We start from the raw sequence: 23,695 nt of genomic DNA on the forward strand, positions 1-23,695 counted from the left end.
CGTCCTACCACTTTGAAATGTCACCAGCCACTACTGCCAAGGACAAGGTGAGTCGATTATATTGCTGTTCTACTCCGTCGCTATCTAATTGTATCGTGTGTGTCGTTTCAACAGGGGCTGTGTGTAAGCAATTACATGGGCAAGTACAGGACGGAGGTTCTGTACGAGGATCGTGAAAGAGAGCTGGGGAGAGTCGGTGCCCGGCTATACGAACCTCAACCTCTGAAAGTGTGATCTTTTTGTGCTGTTTTAGCGCAAACTCGACTAGTTTACGTAAGATCACATGCATTTTTAGGCACGGGGAGATTGATTTTCTCAGAATTACAAGATGTTGAACGGACGCTGACAGTGACAGTAACTGCACTCATGGTCCCCGGTTCTAAAGACTGCAGCTCAGTTCATTAGACTCAGACTCTAGGAAAAAGTCGTTCAATGAGGAGCCTGTATCCCTTCCTATTTGACGTCACGCAGCCCGCCCACTGATAGAAGCCAGAGATGTGCAGCAGCTAAACTGTGTGAGGCAAAGCTCTGCCTACCTGATCCTGCAGCCAACGGCGTGCAAGTGTCAGATTTTTCTCAGCCAATCTTAACCCACAGTAGAGCCTAGGAGGCACTACAACCAATGAAAAACTGACTACCAATAGTCATCCACCCAATTAAAGATTACTTTACTTTTCCCAAGTACTGGGATATGTTTTCACCTACTTGATTGGTTTTTGACTATTGGGCATCCACATGGTTTGACCCTGCTCACCGCGTAATACAAGAGAAAACGTCCTTTACAGGAGTAACAGCTAACAGAGGATTTTCATTTTAATTATTGGTTTGTCTGTGACGATACAGGACAACAGGCCTGTTCTAAATACGACCCAAGGGCATTTAACTCTTCGGCGTCCTTACGTTCTAGGATTATCTGCGGTCTTCCTGCACCATTGAATACAACCACAGAGATCCCTACAGAGGGCCGGCTCGTGTCTCATCGGCTGTGCCATGCTGCCCGTCTGCCACTGGGGTCGCTTTTGTCGGAGACTCAGGATAATACCCATCTTCCTACACAGGTAAGGCTGCTGTAGGTATTCAGTTTTTAACTACCCCACGTGTAGGCTTCCTGTTAACAAGTTATGTTAAATGGTTTGTATTATGCATGCTCACCCGATCTCCTAAAGTGTTCCTGATGCTATTAAACGAGGCAAGGTTAGTGATAGTATTATGCCGTATGTGGAACACTTCTGAATGCGAGGACAGGGCAAAAGGTGGTTTTGTGGATACAGGGACAGCTAAGTTACCTTTCTATCTTAAGCCCTAGAGTATATGCAACATTTCCCAAAATAAAACAAGTCTTATTTGCTGTTCTATCGCCAGTCCCAGCTATTTTGTGGATACTTTTAGATTTAGTTTAAAGTGTCCCATGTATTTTAAAGCTTAGTTGAAATGCTGTAATTAGTTATCTTTGCTCAGTCACTGCTGCTCTGCGTGTGTAGCTGAAAGAAAACCATTTATAAATACCGCTCTGAGATACAGATAAGCCAGACGAGGGGAAGGAAATTAGTAGTTAAAAGTGGGTGGCCCCAGAGAGAAGACATTGTGTCAGGGAGGGAGAGGGCCGTTAGAGTTTCATAGTCCCATTGTCTTGCCTGTGAAGTCAAGCTAAGGGCAACTGAAGTAGGATCAGCTTTACAGAATGAGGCAGAGTGCCAGTACATGGATGTGCTACGTCTTGTCTTCAAAAACCTTGGTTAACAACAAAACCTGGTCCTGATTGTCAGAGAAACTTATTTTTACCATCACCTGTCTATTTCTATGTGGAGATAGATTTTAATCTGCAACATAGATTTCATAAGTAAACAGAGTGTGCCTCACTATTTGCTTAAAAAATCCTGTGTACCTATGTCTGCGTATATAATTTCCTACCCAACATTGTGCTTGATGTTGTAGAAAAATATGTGCAAGGATGGAATTAGCATCACATTTTCTTTTAATCACTTACACTTCTTCACAACATTTTCAGTGTATAGGTTGGAAGGAACCAATGATAAGTGGAACAAACTGACGAGTACCAGTCAGCAGTTCCCCGGTGGTTGCTCCCGTGAGTTTCCTTCCTTCCAGAGCACTTTACACCACACACACATTGCACAGAGACATTTGTACATCAGTTTATAGGAAATGCTACATCATACAGGACATGTTGTAGTCTAGCAGTAACATGCCATCTATACTGGTAGGCAATAAAGTTTGAGTCCTTATTCTGGGAAAGCACGAAAAACAAAACTGCACAGAAGCAGTAACCCACTAACCTCTTTACATATGCACTTCGCTATGTGCATGCCTATGGCTCTCCTGGAACCAATGGTGGACCCCACAGAAATGCCCATATTTATTTTTATATATATATATATATATATATATATATATTCATTCATCATTGGCCCCACAGGGGGTCGGCCACTAGAAGGACCGACCCCCTGTCAGTTCAGTTCAAAAGCTTTATTCGATTTGTAAAACAAACTATACAAGCAGAACAAATTTACATATTTAACATTGGTTTCTAAAATTTCATCAAGGTCACTAAATCTAAGACCATCATGGACATAATATATTACAGTCTAAAAACATAATTTGACCATTAAAATTTGGATTTGGACGATACACAGCCTATTGCCTGATAAAAACGAAGTTCACTTGTAATACACACAAATATACAGACAGGAAGACATAGAGTTAAAACACAGTCAGATGTATCAAATGACTATGGCTTTCCTGGCAGCTATACATTTTAGTATATATGTCGCTACAAAGAAACATATATCCAGATCCTTTAAGGAGGATAGTAGCTGTAAAGCATTCTTTGTAGAACGAACATTATTTTTTAAAAAGATAGGTTTTAGATATAATATCCTAAAAGAATGATAAAATTTGCAAAACAGTAAAAAGTGGCAGCAACTCTGACGTGAGATGTTATCACAGGGGGATACGGTATCGGATCTGGCTTTCATTACAGGGAATGCAACAAGATGGTGTACGATTCCCAACCTTAGGCGTGTTAAAACAAACCGGTGAGAATTGCGAGTAACACCAGAAAGATATGGTTGGAAACCGGTGATTGGATTACAATCCCGGTAGAACATCACAGATTGTAACGTTCCAGACACACTGTCGCGACTCTCCTTATAATTTAAAAACCTGTGTTTTATGTCGTTTTTAGGGATAGATACAACAGATTTGGGGTCAAGGAATATGTCAAACTGAAATAGGAGGTAGAACCAGTGGTGTATGTACTTAAGCCACTTGATACGTGAAGAGTGGTCCAACCTGAGACAGTCGAGGATTATCTCCTGGGTAAATTGTGTTTCAGTCTTGGCCCAGATTGCCATAGCAGCAGGGGACGTAGTGCTGCTAAATCAGAGATAAATTTGATTCCGACTTCTTCATGGATCAGGTCTACTGATGCTGAGGGTGGTACACACAACAACTTTCTGAGGAACTTGTTTTCATCTCTCTGCACAGTTGGGCCAATGCAATGTCCCCGCACCGTACAGCGCTGATGTAACACATTTTACATTATAAATGTTCATCATGTCTTTGATACTCCTCACCCCAAGTTTAGATGAAAATGTAAAAATACTGTTAGTGGACCTCATCATTTTTAAACTGATATTGTCGAACTCGGGTTGCCATGTCCCGTTGCTTGCATAAGTAATTCCTAGATAGCAAAAGGTTTTAACTTGAGTCATCTTAAACTTTTCTATAAAGAAGCTACGGTTAGCCTTCTTAGCTTTCATCCCACAGGACATTACAAAAGTTTTAGATTTATTTACTAGTAGTCTCCTACTTTCAATAAACAAAATAAATCTGTCGATAAGACGCTGTAAACCAATCTGCGAGACAATAACACAGCGTCATCCGCACACAATAAAATTGGATCCGGTTTCCCTCCTATCAATGGTGCATCTGCGGGAATCTGGCACAGAATGGAATCAATTTGGTTAATAAAAAGAGAAAATAAAAGGGGAGCCAGTACACAGCCCTGACGAATGCCTCTTGAAACCTTAAAGAAGGGAGTGCATTCGCCTAGAGGACCGTAGCGCACCTTGCATGACAATCTCTCGTAGAGCCTGGCCAGGAAATGCACAATCTCCTTGGGTGCTCCCGACTCTATCAGAACCTGCCATAGTATAGAGTGATCAACCAGGTCAAACGCGCTACTCAGATCCGCGAAACAGAGGAACAGGCTGCCTTTTTTAACTTCTGTACATTTATTAATTAAAAGATCTAAATTGACACACTGTTCCAGTGTCCCCATGCCTTTCCTGAAACCGTATTGGACCTTAGTTAAAATATCCCTGTCATTTGCCCAGGTTTCCAGTCTCTTCAGCATGATTCGACTCATTACCTTGACTGATGCATCCAACAATGAAATGGGGCGATAATTACACGCCTCCGATTTGCTGCCTTTCTTGAAGAGTGGTATAATGACCGACTGGCCCCAGGAAGGTGGAAAGCAGCCCTCTACTGCTGCATTAAAGAGCCTCACTAAAATAGGCGCCCACAGATTCATTTCAGATTTGAGTATGTCTATGGGAACTCCGTCTGGGCCCGGAGCCTTTCCTCCTTTACTATTGGACAGACCATCGTAAACCTCATCCAGGCTAATTCCCAGTGGTAAGGGCAACCAAACAGAAACCTCATGGGCCAGGGTTTCTAAAGACTTCCCATCGGGATTGAAGATATTAGTATAATGTTCTATCCATGCATTGCAAGCTACATAAGAAGTTAGTTCCGGAATACCGTCTGTATTTAAAAAGGGGCTGTTAATAGTCTCCCAGTAGAGTTTGCTGTTTTGTGTTTCAGCTGCTAAGTTTAAATTATGCCATGCTTCTTCTTGCAGGACCTTTTTCCTATTGGAGAGGGCCACCTTTTAATTAGCACGCAATATTTTGATGTTAATATTATTGCGTGGTTTATTACTTAGTGCCTTTTTTAGTTCGCGTTGGGACGATGTACAATGTTTGTCAAACCAACCTAACCTGACCGCTCTAATTTTAGTCTGTTTCTTTGTGAATATTCCTTCGATGGTTGTGTTTATCCTAATAAAGCTTGAAAGCAGGGTTGCAGAATTGGTGACATCTCCAAGGCAATAGTTAATCTAATTTCTGCATTTTTCCACTACCTCCTTATGTTTTTTCGCTGGGTAGATTCCGGCCCATTTGATCCTTGGGACATTCGGTCTCGTGGGGGCTATGTCCGTGGAACAGATTTCGTTATTGGATGGCTTTGTTCCCCAACCCAATAGAGTCAAGGAGATACTATTATGATCACTAAGGATTTCTTCCCTAACCCACAAATTAGTGTATTCACTATTATTGGACATCAAAATGTGATCTATATTGGTGTTGGCGTTCCTACCTGTGAATGTAGGACACGTAAGATTGAGCTTGTTTTTGTTACAACTGAGCAAATCTAGGTCGAATTTGACTAACAGTTTGTTTAATATCGTGCCATAATTACAGTGTGGGAAGTGTAGACAATCCACACTCTCGGCCACGACACTGCTGCCCATCTCTTTTCTAAAACCACAAGGGTTACCCGTTGCTAAAGGGCATGGCTGAATATTAAAATCGCCAGTCCAAAGGATGACTGCCATTCTACATGAAGATGCCAATACCCTTTCGATTTCGCTTTCCAGGGGGAATAAAATATTTCCCCTAGAAGCGTCAAAATTGTTGTTATAGAAATTTACAAGAATTAGGTCTTTACCTTTGCTAGATTCCATCCGTAACACCTGACTGTGAGTTCCAACAACAGAGTAACTTTTGGTTTTAAAGTTAATCAATTTGTTGGAAATTAGTAACAATAGGCCACCCTTAGCTCTACCTGATGAGGAATTAGAGGCATTTAGACAATGAGATGAGTAGCCTTCTACATAAATAGGTTCTTGACACCACGTTTCTTGGAGACAGATAATGTCATGGCCAGCCCCAATAAACTCCTTCCAAGACGGGGTATTCAATTTACCTGCGATACCAGCTATATTCCAGGTAATAATTGTGTAACCCCCAGCTACAGCTGCAATTATGGTATCATTTTTTCGTTGTGGGGCAGACATTATATCAGGGACACCCAACTTGACACCTATGGACGCTATCAATGACTCCTGTCGAACCGCTAATAGGTCTACTTCTATATCCGATATCCTACCTGGGTTAGATGTACCCGCTATCTGTATAGAGATGGTTGGGTCATTGGGTGAATTTGGTGCTATAGGGAATTCAGAGTGAGTAGCTTAGGCGCTCCCTGGCTTCTCGTCTGGCCCTAAGACCACCTGGAACGAGTTACTACTATATAGGATGGCCGACGGTCAATCGACCATTTCCAGGCAATCGTATCTATTACTGACGGGAATGCCTCGCCATCCCTCCATTATATGCTGTTCTCTGCTAGGATACCACGGCCGAGGTTCCCACTCACTACTCCTATTCCTCTGTGTATACCAGGAACCCACATAGTTCCAGGGGCGCTCTGGTGGTTGCACCCAATTTGGAGCTATCGGGTACTGGTGGCTGCGCACATGTGGATAAAAAAAGGAGAGGCGATATGCGCCGATTTTCCCCCCCCCCCCCCCCCCCCCCCCCTTTCTTGGCCAGAACTGGCCAAGAACAAATATAATCCACAGTGTCTGGGTCATCGCAGGTTACTATGATAACAGTCTCCCTGTATATTTTTGGGTTCAGCCCCAATCCACGAGACTCTACGCACCGCTGAGATTAGACTAGAATGGGGGGGGGGGTGTATTTATTTATTTTTAAAGTTTTATATAGCGCGAACAAGATCTTTGCAGATATCAGAGCGCTTTACAGAAACAGTAGGTAGGGTAAACAAACTCTTGAAAACAATATAATATTCGGTAGTGAGTGAGTTGCAAAAAAGGGTAGCAATCGCACAAGAGTATGCACACTAATAACAATCAAGAAACAATAATATAGAAGCCGTGCAATGTCGACTCGAATAAGATCATAGCACCCCAGAGGGTGAGTAAACACACTGTTGAAAACAGAATAGTAGTCAGTAGTGAGTGAATTGCAAGTTAGTAAAGCACTCAAGTCATAGTGTACAGCCCTAATAAACAATCTGGAAACCAATAATATAGCATCTGTGCAATGATTTTGATCCAGTAGCAGTCATAAAAGAGTCTAACATAGATAAGCATTCAGGTAGCTGATAATATAGGAGCCATGTACTGTCATTGTTCCAGTAGCAATAGGGTTCAGGTGAACTTAGCCATAAGGATGGCTTTTACCTCTTTCTTGAAGAGTACAGTGGAGGGGATAAGCCTAGTTTCTGGCGGGAGTGCATTCCAGATCCTAGGTGCCATTCCTGAGAAGGAGCGTTTGTATGTTTTTTCCTTCCGGAATCTACAAGGTTTCAGGAGGAGATTCTTTGTGCTTCTGTTGGATCTTGAGCCTCCTGATATAGTCAGCTTGTGAGTGAGGTAGTTGGGTGACTTGTGGTGTACGGCCGTGTGTGTCATACAGGCAATTTTCAGCTGAACTCTGGCTTCAAAAGGCAGCCAGTTCAGGGCTTTAAAGTCAGGGGATATATGCTAGTGTTTTCTTGAACCAGTGATGAGTCTCGCGGCCGCGTTCAGGGAGGCTCGTAGGGGAGCCGTTGTTAGGGGGAGCCCGCTGAGAGCCACAATTCCGTAGTCTATGCGAGGAATGACTAGGGCTTGTACAACAGTTCGGAAGTCCTTGGGTGGTAGGAAGGGTTTGAGTTTTCTCAGCGTGTTGATTTGGAAGTTGGCTCCCTTAGTTGCTTTGCTAATATGCTGCTGCATGTCGAGATTGGAGTCAAGTGTGATGCCAAGGGATTTCGCAGAGTCCACGATGGTGGGCTGGACATTGAGTGCGGTTAGATGATTGAGCCAGGTTTGGGTTTATGGCCTTTTTCGCAGGAGGTGAGATCAGAAGGAACTCAGTTTTCAGAGCTTTTAGTTTGAGGTGATTGTCGGCCAGCCATGCTTGGGTGTTTCTTAGTGTGGCATTCAAAAGTTTGATGTCTTCAGGGGATTGAAGCTTGAGGTAGAGCTGAGTGTCATCGGCGTACATATGGAAGTGTACATTTGATGCTTGAAGCAAGGTGGTGAGTGGTTCCATGACGAGGTTGAACAATGTGGGGGATAGGGAGGAACCTTGAGGGACGCCTAGTGTTAAGGGCACAGGCCAGGACAATGCGTTGTTGATCTTGAACTTCTGAGACCGGTTGTGCAGAAAGGAAGTGAACCATTTGAGAACAGTCCCGGATATGCCCATTCTGGTATTTAACAGCTCCAGTAGATTCTCGTGTTTGACCGTATCAAATGCTGAGGAGAGGTCAAGAAGGATGAGGAGGCAGGACTCATTGTGATCAAGGATTTGGAGGGCGTCATCAATTATGTGTGTCATAGCCGTTTCCGTGCTATGTTTTGCTTTGAATCCTGATTGGTGAGGGTTGAGGAGGTCAAACTGCTCAATGTGTTTTGTCAGTTGGAGTTGTACGCATTTTTCTAGCAATTTGGCCAGAGTGGGGATATTGGTGATAGGTCGGTAATTGTTTAGGTCGGCCGGGTCAGCTGTGGGTTTCTTGAGTATAGGCGTGACTTGCCCTATTTTGAGGGAGTCTGGGATGAGTCCTTGTTGCAAGGAACAGTTGATGATTTTAGTCCAGAGTGGGAGGAGCAGGGGGGTGAGGGCTTTAACAGCATTGGCAGGTAGGGGGTCTGTGAGGTGATTGACGGGTTTCAAGGTGCTGAACAGCTTGTGAATTGATTCTTTAGTATAGGTGTCGAAGGACGTCCATGAAGCGTTGTTTTTAGGTTGAGTGTTAGTTATGCATATGGAGCAGGAGTATCGACTTACATCCTTGAGGAGATCACTTCTTATATTGTCGGTCTTTTGCTTGAAGAAAGCAGAAAAGTCTTCGCAACTTGGAATATCCTTTGTTGAGCTGTTAGGTTGTAGAGGTTGCATCTTGGTTTGGGTTTTGACTAACTCGAACAGTTTTCTTGGTCGTTTTTTTGCTTGATCCAGCTGTTGGCTAAAGAAGACTGATTTCGAGCGTTTGATTTTTCTGAAGTAAGCGTTTCTCTTACTCTTAAGCGCTCTAAGGTGCAGTGCTGAGGGGTCAGATCTCCACGTGCGCTCTGCCATGCGCATAGCACGTCTGTCTTCATTGAGTCTACCATCATACCATGGGTTCGAGTTCTTGGTGGCGACTCTCTTCATTTGCAGGGGTGCGGCTTCATTGATTATTGCAGACATAGTGTCTCGGTAGAGGTCGGTCAGTGAATGCACATCAGAGACGCCCGTCGGGGGAAGAAGGAGACTGCCTGTGTGGGCAGGCAAGGAGTTTGGGTTAAGATTCTTCATGTCCCTCTTCCAGATCTTGGTTTTGGCAGGTTGAGCCGGGTTAAGTTTGACCTTTTCGTTGATGAAGAAGGTGATGATGTGGTGGTCTGACCAGTCACAGGGTTCGATTGCCTCCAGCTGGGTAGAGTCTTCTTTGGCGATGATAAGGTCAAGGATAGAACCTTTTTCATGTGTTGGACGGTTGCAGATTTGGGTGAGGTCAAGCGCGTTGAGGAAAGTCTTAAGGCTATTCACCACAGCGTCTTTCTGGTCGTTCCAGTGGAGGTTGAAGTCTCCCAAGTAGATTTGATTGATCTGTCGACCGGCGTTGGTGGATATCGTGTCCATGAGTTGTTGGGAGAAGGTGAGGTTGTCCCCGGGTGGGTGGTAGATAACATGAAGGGAGCACACAGGTTTGCCCTCGCTAGTAATATCGAGGCAGATGAGTTCGCAGGAGGTGAGGGAGGGGGAGGGACCTTCAGTGACAATGAGGTTGCTCCTGTAGATGCATGCGATTCCCCCGCCCGTCTTGCCATTTCTGTCGAGTCTAATAATGTGATAGTTGGGGGGGACTAGTATGTCCATTATAGGTGTGGAGGCTTCAGTTAGCCACGTTTTCAGTCAGAATGGCTAGATCGAGGTCCATTGATAAGATGAGATCCGCGATGCCAGAGGAGTGTCTCGGGCCGATCTGCAGTTAAGCAGGATACACTTTAGTCTGGGGGTGAGGAGAGTGGGTGAGTGTTCTAGGGAGAGGGGGACTTTTCTGAGATTACAGGGGACGGAGTTTCTATTGCTCAGTGTGCGGGCCTGAGGGGATTTGTGAGCATCGTGGGTATGGGAAGGTGTGTGGTGGGTGGGAGTTTTGTGGGACCTGGGCCATATGAGCGGAGTAGAGTGTGTAAGTCTCGGTCAGAGAGGGGGTTTAGGGTGCGACGGAGGCGGCCGGTGGCCTTGCGATCGGGGATAGAGGGCCAGCGCGGGGAGTGATGAGTGAAAAGGTTTGAGGGGCGAGTGGTGTACTTGTTGGGCGCGGAAGTGGAGTTTAGGGGGTGTCTGGGGTGTGTGAAAAGAAGTTCTTTGATGGTGTGAAGATCTTTGACTTGTAGGAGGGTGGATATGATCATGTCCAGAGTTGGATTGGGGATGGTATTGGGAGTGAGAGCAGTGGGTGAGTGATTGAGTGGGGCAATGGGGTGGGCACTGGATCGAATGGGGCGGGAAGTGCACGCGATGGTGCAGGTCTCTGCGGCCGTAGTAGGTGGGGTGGCATTCGATGGATGAGAGAGTTTGTGAGCAAGGGGCGTGGATGAGGACAGGGGGAGGTTGGGAGCGTAGGTGATGGCGCTGGTGGAAGGCGGCGCAGGTGAGTTGAGGGATGAGTGTAGGCTGGAGAAGGAAGGAGTGACAGTAGGATGGTGGGGGCTAAGAATGGGGGGGGATAGAGGATAAGGGGTTGGGTTGAGGGAGGTGGTGTGTTCTGTGAGTCTGGCCGGTAGAGTGGGGTAGTGGGGAGTGAGAGTGGTGGGGGAGAAAGGGTGAGAGTTGGTCATGTCGCGGGGCGTGGGAGATATGCTCAGTGCGGTGGAGGTGGGTTCTGCGAGACTCGTGTGGGGTGGGGGGTAAGGAGGGTGGGGGTATAGGGATGTGTGAAGGGGGGTGATATTCGCCAGTGAATGAGGGGTGTGGGGAAGTGAGATCGGATGGGTGATTGATTACAGTGGGATCTGCGACGTTCGCAGGAGTCGTGAGGTGGGGGGTGAGGAGGGTGGGGGTATGGGGAATGTGCGAAGGGGGGTGATCTTCGCCAGTGCATGGGGGATTTTGGGAAGTATGATCGGGTGGGTGACTGATTACCGCGCTGGTCAGAGGGGAGAGGTGTGAGATGCTCCTCTGCTGTGATGGTTTAGGCAAGAAGTACTGACGCTTGGAGTTAGGGGGTGTTGTGTAGCCCGTGGTGTTAGGCGTGGCGGACCGCCTGTTGAATATATGATTTAGGAAGGTGTGGAACAGATTGTCGAGTAGGTCAAGGTTCCTATCTGTGGATTGGAATAGGATAATCCCATTGTTCTAGATGGAGATGGTCGCTCTGCCCGGGAAAAGTTGGGATGGTGTAATAGAGCGGTTTTTCTAGAGGTGGAGATGGTGAGGGTGGCGAGGAGCACTTTCCTCCACTGTGCTCTGCGTAGGGTGTAGAACAGTGGTCTTCAAACTTTTTGATGTCGAGACCCCCTTGTCAAACCTTTTTAGGCGTAAGGACCCCTTACTGACAAACTTTTCTAGAAACTGGTTCTTCTCGTCATCAACATTTATCGATAACTATAAATGCTCGTGTTATACCTGCCATCTTTTGGCATGTTTCTCCGGTTGTTTTCCTTTCTGACCTAGTCAATAGTAAAGTGCACTGACGGTGCCAGAACCTGTAACTCAAATGGTGCTGGTGGTCCTGCAGTACTGATTATGCCACTCACCCAAGCAGCCCATAAAAGAGTTATCAGACCTGCTGCAGTGTCTGCGTGAAGTTTGTAACTGCCATGTCGACCTGGCAAGTGCACCCACTTGCCAAGCCCTAATCTTCACTTTTCTTACCTGTAAGTCATTTACCCGGCATGCCATTACAACGCGGGGATTACAACGAAAGTCGTTACAACGACTTTCGCTGGAGGGCGCTGGATAGTGGAATAGTTTAATTTTCTATTCCAACTCCAGCCCACATTGACAATAGGGAATGTGTTGGATAGAAAATTAAACTATTCCCTATCCAACAGCGCCCTCCAGCGAAAGTCGTTGTAACGATTTTCGTTGTAATCCCTGCGTTGTAATGGCATCCGCGATTACTTGTTTTCCCCTGAGGCGGAAGCCGGGGGCATTTCTCTTGCTAATCTGCTTTAAACCTATCTTGTGTGAGAGTGTGTGAATTTAAAGCTTTTAACTGTATGTGTGGTGATTTTACGACCTCTTACAGTCACGCTGACCGGCATTTTTTAAAAAGTGTACATATCTTAATTGCTATATTTTAATTATCGGACACTGACCGCCTGCATGTTTTGACGAGATCTAGTCGTCACAGGGGTCCCGATCTTCAGTCCTTTACCCCGGTGCAGCCGAGCACAGCGCTCTCGCCGGCTGGGTAAAACGGAACCGCCATCTTGGGGGGAGGCAGGGTAGCGTTCCAGCTCCTGGACGCCTCCCGCCTTCCCTCACTACATAAGGAGTCCTGGTGATACTTCATTTAGATTACTTGTTTTCCCCTGAGGCGGAAGCCGGGGGCATTTCTCTTGCTAATCTGCTTTAAACCTATCTTGTGTGAGAGTGTGTGAATTTAAAGCTTTTAACTGTATGTGTGGTGATTTTACGACCTCTTACAGTCACGCTGACCGGCATTTTTAAAAAAGTGTACATTTCTTAATTGCTATATTTTAATTATCGGACACTGACCGCCTGCATGTTTTGACGAGATCTAGTCGTCACAGGGGTCCCGATCTTCAGTCCTTTACCGGTGCAGCCGAGCACAGCGCTCTCGCCGGCTGGGTAAAACGGAACCGCCATCTTGGGGGGAGGCAGGGTAGCATTCCAGCTCCTGGACGCCTCCCACCCGCAGCTAGATATGGATATAAGGAAGGGGCTTTCCCGTCTGCGCCCGTCCGCGCCGGACCCGCGCCCAGCGCCAGAACCCCTGCTCCACTTGCCTCAAAAATTCGCTGGTCCTCAGAACAACTGCTTCGCCTCCGTCCTGCTACTTGCGTCCCCTTCACCTGCTGTAATACTTCTAGCCTAGAAAATACTGCATATTCCTGCCCTCATTGCAACTTTTCTCTTCCTATGGTACCTAAAGCACCGCTACTATCCTCAATTATCAATGATCAGCCACCCACCATCTTAAAGGCCGCATTAGTCAATTGCAGATCTCTTCCAGCCCACGCCCATGACATCTGGCTATCTCTTGACACCCACAATTGGGATTTACTGAAACTTGGATAAAAGACTCCTCCAAACCGGACATCACTCTAGCTACTCCCCCTGGTTATTGTTTCACTGGAATCAATCGAGACAACTCCAATACAGGAGGGGGTCTTGCGATTATTGCTAAATCCCATCTCAAATTTAACCTCACGAAAATCCCCAATTTGGGCCTCATTGAAGCCGCTCACTTTACAATAATGGACCCCGCTGGTACCATCTGCGCAGGCATACTAGTCTATAACCCCCCTGCTGTTACCTCTTCCTCCCTTACTACTTTGATGCATTCTATCGCTGATTTCTCGCTCAAACACCCCCATTTTACTGTATTAGGAGACTTTAATATTCACATTGATAATCCTTCCTGTACACTAGCATCCTCTCTGTTAGAAACCTTACAAGGACTCACCCTGCCCCAATTAGTGACAGGCCCGACCCATATAGCAGGCCATACACTTGACCTCATTTTTTCTAATCTTCCTTCCCTCTCCACCCTCCCCCCCCACTCCTTTGACATGGACCGATCACTTCCTTATTCCTTTTTCTTTCACGGCCCCCACCCCTCCTCCCCCTATCCCCCTTAATCGAGTTAAAGGACGTAAATGGACCAAAGTTACTTGTGACTCCTTGGAAGCTCATTTTCATTTTCACCTTAATCAGCAAAATGACCTCAATTCAGAAACCTTGAGACTTAATTCGTCTCTCTCCGATGCACTTGACTTGGTTTCCCCTCTGGCTCCTGTCACTTCCTCCAGATCCCGCCCCTCTGCCCCTTGGTTTTCCCCTCTGCTACGTGAGGAAAAGAGCAAGTGTAAGCGGCTGGAACGCAAATGGAGACTGAACTATGACCCTTTAGCCAAATCGGCTTACAAATCTGCCCTGAATAAATTCCACAAACTTAAACGCTCCTCAATGAGAGCTTACTTTTCCAATCTTATTCAGCAGGCGCAGAATTCCTCTAAAACTATTTTCTCCATTGTGAAAGACTTCGTACACCCCCCTGCTTCGAAATCCCTTTGTACTCCCACTCAAGATCTTTGCAATGGATTGTCTGATTTCTTTCAAGAGAAGATAGTTAAACTCTCCTCCTCCTTTGCAGCGACGACTCCTGATCACCCTGATGATCGCCCCTGTCCCCCCTCTTGTTCTCTTAACTCCTTTAGCGAGCTAACTCCAGACCTTGCGTTAGCCTTGCTACGCAATGTTAAGTCTGGTTCCCCTCTGGACCCAGTCCCGGCCAAAGTCATGGGCATTCTTGCCCCTATTCTAGTGAACCCGTTTCTTTCCATCTGGAATGCCTCTTTGTCGCGTGGCCATTTCCCCTCAGTTTGGAAACAGGCCAGGCTTGTCCCCATACTGAAAAAACCCGGTGCCGACCCTCTACTTTTTAGCAACTATCGACCTATTTCGCTCTTGCCTAAACCTGCTAAGATTCTGGAGAAGGTGGTACAGAAACAAGTGGCACTGTACCTAGAGTCAAACCAGTTGCTACACGACTCTCAGTCCGGCTTTAGATCCGGCTATAGCACTGAGACTGCGCTGCTTGAAGTCTCTGAAATCATCAGGGAATCAGTGGATAGGGGCGAGGAGGCCATGCTGGTCCTCCTCGACCTATCCGCTGCTTTTGATACTGTCTCCCATAAAATACTTACCACCCGCTTACAACAGCTAGGGGTCGGTGGGACAGTGCTGGCCTGGATCACTTCTTTCCTGTCTAGTCGTTCTCATAGGGTTACGATGCACCCTTTTCAATCCGAGGACAAACCCCTCCTGTGCGGAGTGCCCCAGGGCTCTGCTTTGAGCCCTCTACTGTTTAATGCTTATGTGGCTCCTCTGGCCAAGGTAGTTGAGTCCTGGGGTGTCAGGGTGGTCTCCTATGCTGACGATACTCAGCTTATCTTTTCCTTTCGAGACCATTCTGACTCCCTCTTCTCCAACTTTAGAAACTGCCTTGGTAACATCTGCACCTGGATGTCAGCTAATCATCTTGCCCTTAACACCGACAAAACGGAGGTTCTTTTTTTCAGCAAGAAATCCCCCCCCCCCCCTGCAATCCTTTGGTGGCCTACCATCCTGAATCCCCCTCCCACTCCCATGCAGGCAGCTCGTAACCTTGGCTTCACTTTTGACAACTCCTTGTCTGGAAGTGCTCAAGTCAACAAAGTGGTAGGGTCCTGTTTCTCCAAATTACGTATGATCAGGAAAATCTTCCCCTTCCTCCCTCAATCTTCACGTAAAACTGTGGTTCAGGCTCTTATCACCACCTATCTAGACTATGCTAACAGTCTATATGCAGGTGCCCCCCTCTACCTCATTGACCGCCTGCAAATAGTTCAAAACGCGGCGGCCCGGCTCATTGGTAACATCCCTGCCCGTACTTCAGTCAGAGCCTACCGAGAAGAGCTTCACTGGCTCCCCATTCTACGACGCATCGACTTCAAAATTCTGACCCTGACATTTCGGGCTATTCATGGAATTGGCCCGCTATATCTGAGAAAGCGTCTCAAAATTTCTGTTTCAGTTAGACATCTCAGATCCAACAACCTTCGTCTGCTGACGGTTCCCAGATTCAAGCTTTCTCGGACTGGCGGCCGATCTTTCACCATCACTGCCGCCAAGCTCTGGAACAGCCTCCCCCTTGACCTCAGGTTTTGCGAATCCGAGCCAACCTTTCGTCGCAAACTCAAGACCTGGTTGTTCACTAAGCGGTAGGACCTGGCACGGTCAGATTCTCGCTTTTTCCCAGTCCCTTTGTGAGATATGATTCTGGTTTCTCTTCATGGGGACAATCATGTAATCTTAGCGCCGGGACACCTCCGTCGGAGGTAGCTGTGCGCTCTATAAGCTTCATAAATAAATAAAATAAATAAATAAAATCCCCGCATTGTCATGGCTGTTCCCCATGTGAAAGGGCAGGAATAAACTGTAATTATGAAATACGGTGCATTCCAGGGGCCTCATTTATGAGAAATGACGCATCGCTGCGTGAAAGCAGCGATGCGTCACTTCAGTGCGCCCTCCTTGCGACATTCCTAATGCGTCATATTTAATGTATGACGCATCATGTCGCAAGGAGTTACAGATACGTCAGTATTTCTGACGTATCTGTAGTCACAAAAATGACGCATTGCTGGAGTGTGTCACAAAAGTGACGCAACTCCAGCAATGCGTCCTTTCACATGGGGCAAGCCCCATGTGAAAGGGCCTGCGTCGGTCTTAGGCCTGCTGTGAGCCAGGCGCAAGATTTTGACGCAACGGCGTCCTAAAAGTTACGCAGTGAAATCTCATAGATTTCACTGCGTCTCTTCTACAACCCTTCCTTGTGTCAATACGCCCCCTTGCATACATTATACCTGGCAAAGGTATAATGTGGCGCAGGGATTTACAAAGTGACGCATCTACCTAGATGCGTCACTTTGTAAATATGGCGCAACAAGGTGCATTTTTTACGCCACTGGTGCATCACAAAAAGTGACGCACCGGCGGCGTAAAAGTGACGCACAGCCTCATAAATGAGGCCCCAGTTCTTTTCCCTTCATAAATTGCTGCCTAGCACTAACGTTGGCAGAATTGTTTTTGTACGGGAAGAGGCACCTTCCTTCACCAAAACAATCCTGAGGGGCGTTTTCCTATTTCTATGAGAGCTGAAGAATGCAGCACACATGGAAAGAGGAAAAAACAAGGAGAAATTAGAACATTTCTCCTCGTTACGCCTCCACCGGAGAGGCGTCAGTTTTTGGAGCTGCCCAGGTTTACATGATTTTGTAAATATGGGGCAGCATCAAAATCCATGGGCTTTGCTTGGGAACCCCATGCAGAGCCCATGGAATACCTCCTTGACGCAGAGTAAAGCAACACAGTGACTTGCGCTGCTATGTCTTACTGATTACTCCATATGAGGCAATGCAAAGCCATGCAGGGTGACTTTGCACTGTCTCATAGGTATGGTTGAGATGGTTGCGCCACCGGAGCAACAAAAAAAGTGATGCTCTGGCGATGCAAGCCTCTCATAAATAAGCCTAAAATATTCTAACGTTTTTTAGGTATTTCACTTTCAGATATCTACGTATAAAATAATTTCAAAGTGTAAATGAAAAATAAATGAAATGAGTTATTGCTTAGTGGGAAATGCACTGTAGTACATTGTGAAACATGTATTAGTTAATGTATTGCAGAGGTCTGTGTGTAACCAGAGACCCACATAATTCAATCTTGATTGGTGCAGTGGAGAATAGTGATGTGTATTTTTAGTGCTACAAAGTCACAGTCTGTGACAGAAAGCACTGTGAACATGCAAGTCAATTTTTTATTCTTGCATTACACACAGGGTAAGATAGAATGCTGCAAAACGTGTGAATAGGTTTGCAATAAAATGGTGCTTTGAAAATGTAGGTTTTTATAATACCAGACCATATGTAATGCAGTTTTCTTTTTTTACATACCTGCCCCTTCAATACCTCCTTAGGGGCACAAAGGGCTGTGTAAATGCAGTTTAAATTAAATGAAAGAACTTCCCAGCCCAGTAGTTAACTCTTTCCACTGCAACAAAAAAACACACATCTTTCGTCTTCAGAAAGAGCCAGAACTTCTCCCAAGCATCCTTTACACTTGCAGATTACCAGCGCATTTGCCTTTCATTCAGGCAAACAGCTGATAACGATCTCAATCAGCCGTCCCAGGAGGGCAGATGGCTGTCTCTTCACAGAAACAAGTAAAGCTGGGGAATCTGCGACCCCCTTCCTAGGGCTCCAGGACCCCCCAAGGGGTCGCGCCCCACAGTTTGAAGACCTCTGGTGTAGAAGATGATATCAGTGCTCGTGGCCCCATTAGTTAGCGAGAAGTAGGTGTCCACAAACGAGGTTTCAGGAAGTTGTGTTTGAAGCGTTTGGCGTTTTTTTTTGGTGAGCTCGGATGGATAGTTAATCTTGTATGTATGCTTGCCCATGCGTTCCATGACGGAAGAGGTGTAGGTAGAAGGGGGGGGGGGTGGAGTGTGTGGGTGGGTGGACGCGGTTATAGGGCGGGAGGCATGGAGAGAATAGAGGAGAGAAATAAAAGGTAGCTATAGGTGTGGTCACGGTTATAGGGCGGGAAGCGTGGAGAAAATAGAGGAGAGAAATAAAGTATAGTTATAGGTGTGAGTTAATGAGGAAGACTGACTAGTCTAAGATGGCCACCGCAGTGGTGTACTAGTCTAAGATGGCCGCCAAAAAGAGAATAGGGAGGCAGGAGTATGTCCTTTGTCTGTTGTTGTTGGGTTAGCAAGTCCAGTTTCCCTTTCTATTAATCGGCAGGTCCAGTTGGTCCAGCTTCTATGTTGCTGCTTCCATGTTGCTGCTTGGTGAAGATGAGAGAGGAGGAGGGAGCCTTATCTCAGTGCAGGTGAACCCTGACCGAGTTGGTATGCAGCCTCATGGTCAACTGTGGGCAGTGGGGCGATTTATTACTCTAGTTTATAGCCCCCGCCATTTTAGCCAAAAGAGAGACTCTGCCACGTCGACACAAAACCCTTTGTTAGGGGGAAATTTTGATTTGGTCAATCCAGGTAGCGATGGGGGAAACCGGCAGGGAAAACCGGCATACATGTGTATTATGGTGAAAGTGTTAAAAAGTTATGAGCACACACCTTTAGGGCTGCAGGCGGCCACTCGTAGCACCCCTGCATATACTGCAGCTCCGTGTTCGCCACCTCCCGGCGGCGGCAGGGGGGGGTGGGCGCGGGGAATGGCCGATGTCTCGGTGAAATGTGCTGCAGCTGTCGAAGGAGAGGGGTCAGAGGACGTCCCTTCAACAGGCTCGCGCCTGCAGTCGCCGATGTAGATGGGAGGGAGGTCCCCGGGTGAGCTCCAGTCAAGCTCCGCGGAGCCAGCTACCTCGTTGCCTGCGAGGGGTGGAGGGGGCGCCGCGGTGAAAAGGAGCCTGCTCCGGCGGATCCAATCGTCTGCGCTCCCGGCGCCCTCCAACCCCGCCCGACGGCGTTACCCGCTCCGCCGCAGGCGATGTGCATATGCAGGCGTGCTGCTCCCGGTCAGACCCGCCACCGCAGGAGCGCTCCGAGGTCGACGGGCGAGACCTCAAACAGCCAGGAGCCCTCCCGTGGGCAGCACAGCGCCCGTGGTACCAGACAAGGCCAGCAGCGCAAGACTCCCCAGTCCGGTGCAGTCCCGGGAGCCCTCCTGCGGCTCGCGCCCCTCAGGACCGCTCCGGTGGTGACGGGCAGGCCCCCAGACCGTCAGGAGCCCTCCCGTGGGTAGTAAAACACTCACTGTGTGGCTGTGGCGGTGCGGGACTCCCCAGCAGAACCACCCCAGGACCGGTGTGGCCACGGGTGCTCTCTGACCTCCAGGCGATCCCGGACTCCGGCTGCACAGATGTCCAGGGCCAGTGTGTAGCGCCAGAGCAGCAGCCTTCCGTCCAGCAGCCGATCACAGGTAGCTCCTACGATGTCCAGCGGTGCGCGGCTCCCCAGTGGAACCAGCACAGGTCCGGTACAGACACGGGAGCCCTCCTTCAACCTCACGGCGATCCCGGACTCCAGCACCTCCGAAGTCCAGCGCCAGAACAGCAGCCGCCCGCCCAGCAGCAGCAGCTGATCTCAAGGCAGCTCGTACGATGACCAGCGCCTGGGCAGCAGCCGTCCTCAAAACAGGTACATATAATATCTTGCATCTAGTTACTTGTTGTAGTAAGAATCCTCGAAGATGCGCGGGTGCTAACGGGGATTAAATCCAGATTTGGAATCCCAAGCACTCGGAGCTCTAACCAGGAGCTCCTACCCGGCGGCCATCTTCATCATATATCTTCTTCTTGTAGGGGCCTGTTTATGCTGAGCCACTGTAAGACCTTGTTCCGAAGGGACCAGGACGGCTCCTCTTTGCTTATGGGCAGTTCAGGGACCCCCGTAAGAATGACAGTGTAGGGAGACGCTTCTGGCGGTAAATGGACGGGGCGTTTGGACCTGAACCCTCTCTTTCCCTCACCCAGTGAATTCGATGGAGAGTACTGGGACAATAATGATGGGCCTCTGAATCGATGGCTGGGGAGGTCCCTTGTTGGAGATAGGTTGAGTGGGGGTGGGCTGGGAAGGGGTAGGCTGAGAGGAAATAGTAGCCAGAGTCTTAGCCTAGGCCTACTCCCGGGAATGGTTGAAGAGGGGGTTTCTGGCCTTTTGGGCTTGGTTTGGTTAAATTGAGCTTTTGTCGCCTTGGAAGGCTTAGCTCCACAGTCTAGTTGAGCCCCTTGATTTCCTGTTCTAGGGGGATTCGTTATACCCACCCCCGGGTTTGCTTGACCCAAGCTATGCTGATTCGATGGCTTCTGGGAAAGTATAGCAAGTTGTTTTTCTATCGACATTAAGCTCCGTTCTAAGGGTTGCAGAAAATGCTTTAATAATTCCCTGAAACTCGCTAAAAGCTGGGAGTTAGCACTACATGAGCTACAAGTACCCCCCTCCTTGCCCGTGGTCATTACATTTACTGTAGGTTCTAGTAAGTTAATAAGTGGAGTATTGGGGTCACTTGGGGCGCCCTGCGGCGGATGAGCAGTTGCCCCCTTCTTGTTAGTTGTTATAGCTTGTTTTTTTTTTTAATTGCCCTTCTTTTTATTTTTGCCCTGTTTAGGAACAGCACCCTCTTTTGCCCCCTTAAGCTGATTCTCGAGACCTAGGTCTTGAGTTAGAAGTAGCTGGAGGTCTGGGGTTTTCTCAAGATTCCCCGTGGAGTCAAAATCAGAAGTGAGGTTGGTAGCTGATAAATCAACAGTTTTCGGGATGGAGTGAACCTCTACTGAGAAGTTTGGTTGCAGTAGGACCGGAATGGACAAAGCTGATTGAAGTGGGGATAGCGCTGAGGCTAAGGGGCCCATAGAAGACCTCCTAGCAATTGCCAGGCCTTGTGACACCCTTCGCTCCAACAGGGAAATGCTTAGATCAATGGCCTCGTTAGTTCTGGAAATAAATTGGTCAAGTGGACCAGTGATCAAAGCAGTTTTCATCGCCGTCTTGCTTCTGATCCCCCTGGTCGTAAAGCCAAGGGGTGCGGCCCAGCCCATCCTAGCTCGGTCTAAAACGGGCCCGCGCTCGACTCGCGGGGCGAGAGGCGTTCCTCGTTTTTCTAGCGCCTCCGGGCGCTGCAATCGCGTCACTTGTGTGCCGTGGCCGCCGGGGCACCTGGGGATTGTGGTATGTGGCGTCCTCTGTCCACAGGTTCAGTGGGTGGTCACACTGCGCGCTCGGCGCTCCTCGTTTTTCTAGCGCCTCCGGGCGCTGCAATCGCGTCACACTTGTGCCGGGGCACCTGGGGATTGTGGTCCCTGCCCTGGCCACAGCGCTTTCAGCAGGAGAAAGCCGTTCCCCTCACGGCGATGTCGGGAAAGCACAGGACAGGTGTGCTACACCAGCTGTTCCCCTCACGGCAAAATGTAAGTGGTATGTGGCGTCCTCTGTCCACAGGTTCAGTGGGTGGTCACCCCCTGTCAATATCGGTACCATTTTTCTTTTACTTAAAAAAAAAATTGAGAATCTGGAAATCACTTACGCCTCAGCTCCGGACCACCACCTCCTCCCAGGCACTCAAATCTGACCTCAAAATTCTCCTCCTTCAAAGACACTTCCAAATTTAATTCACGTCCTCCCTTTTATCTGAAGGAACCCCTTCTATTATAGAAAATTCTATTCTCCATGACTATGTAAGTGCCTCCTGTGTATTCTTTTGGTTTGAGTGTCTGCCATTTATTGCAGTATTATCCTTCAACTTGTGTTTGGTACTCTTTTGTAACATGCACACTGTACTTTGTATGCTTCTGTAACCTGCACACATCACCTTTTCCATCCTGTAATAAACTGTTTGCTACTTCTTGCATTTGTTTGCTCACAATTGTCACTTTTGCCTCATGTAACCTAACGTTTGCTTTTGTAAATTATTCAGTTATAATTTTCACATCATGTATCCGTACTGATCCTATTGTGAAGCTCTCTGACTTTTGTAACATGCACACGTCACTTTTATCTTGTAACACATTTTTTTCTACTCTTACATTTTGTTTGCTTTCGATACTTGCACAAGTGCCACCATTGCCTACGTAACGTTTGATCTTGTTTGAGTATCTGCCATTTATTGCAGTATTATACCTCTACTTGTACTTTGTATGCTTCTGTAACCTGCACACATATCACCTTTTCCTCCTGTAATGTACTGTGTGCTACCTCTTGTATTTGTTTGCTCACAATTGGCACTTTTGCCTCATGTAACCTAATGTGAAGCGCTCCGACACCTTTGGGTAAAGTCCGCGCTATATGAAAATACATACATAAAATAAATGTCCCCCACAGGGGGTCGGCCACTGATCTAAAGGACCAACCCCCTGCCAATATCGCTGCCATTTTATTTTTTTTAAAAACTGCATATTTAACTTTTGGGGGTCGATCGCGCCCCCCAGGGAAAGCAAAGATAAATAAATAAAGGGAGGTAGTGCGTCTGTCGGCCATTGGCCGACAGAAGCACCAAAGGGGTTAAGGGAGACCGGCCCTCTTTGTTTCAGCTAGATATTTGTCACTGTTTTCGTAAAATGCTTCCAAAGACGTGCCTGGCATAGCGATCTCTTCCCCGGGACGGGCACCGATTGCCAGTTCAGCAATTTATGTCCTTCACCCTTGAACATTAGGCCACGGCTGGCATTCTGGGCAACTACATCGCCTTCCTAGTTGGCAACTTAAAAAAAAAAATCTTTTTTCTGTCACTTTTTTAGTTTTTGTTTAAAGAGACATGCTTGAGGCATCTGGTGGAGTGTGTGTGTGTGTGGGGGGGGGGGTTCTCCTTGGGCAGCATGAGGAGCAGGGGACAGACTCTGGCTGGCAGATCAGGTGCCTGCATGCCCCCTCTTCATTGCCTTCTTGCATGAGTGTGTATGTTTGTATGTGTGTGTGGATGTGCTTGGTTCTGTTTGATTTGTGTTGCACCAGCACAACCCCACATATGGTAGCTTTAAAGATTAGGGCAAAAAAAGTAAGCAAAGCAAACAGAAAGAATTAGGCACAACTGGAATTGGAAATAATTTTCACCAGGAGCCGACGAGAATGTTTGCATTGTAAAGTAGGCAAATCCCAGTGCGAAGTCCATGCCTGGCAGCTCGTGGTCTGCCAATAGTCAAATTACTTTAAACATAGGAGTTATTTTTTCAAACTTTGACTTGCAAACTCCTACTTTGCACCGCTCTCATATCAGCTGAGATGGACTCTGACACACCCTTAATGAAAAACACAATTTCGAGGAGGATTACTAGTGGAACTCTATTCCCCTGTGTCTAACCCATTTCCAGCCCAGTGGACAGGCCTTTACAACCTTGTGGACGGTGCTGAA

At 47.4% G+C, this 23,695-nt stretch overlaps 1 protein-coding gene across 1 annotated transcript in view; it reads left to right on the top strand.

The window, feature by feature from the left end:
* Positions 1–707: 707 nt before the first annotated feature.
* The window catches only part of MRPL12 (mitochondrial ribosomal protein L12), a 96,573-nt gene continuing 73,585 nt past the window's right edge, over positions 708–23,695 (top strand). The window contains exon 1 of the mRNA XM_086931127.1: positions 708–1,058. Within this exon, the coding sequence (XP_086787253.1) occupies positions 991–1,058 (68 nt within the window). The 5' untranslated portion in view covers positions 708–990. The remainder of the gene's footprint in view (positions 1,059–23,695) is intronic.

Source organism: Lissotriton vulgaris, chromosome 7 (assembly GCF_964263255.1).
Source record: "Lissotriton vulgaris chromosome 7, aLisVul1.2, whole genome shotgun sequence".
Classification (NCBI taxonomy): Eukaryota; Metazoa; Chordata; class Amphibia; order Caudata; family Salamandridae; genus Lissotriton; species Lissotriton vulgaris.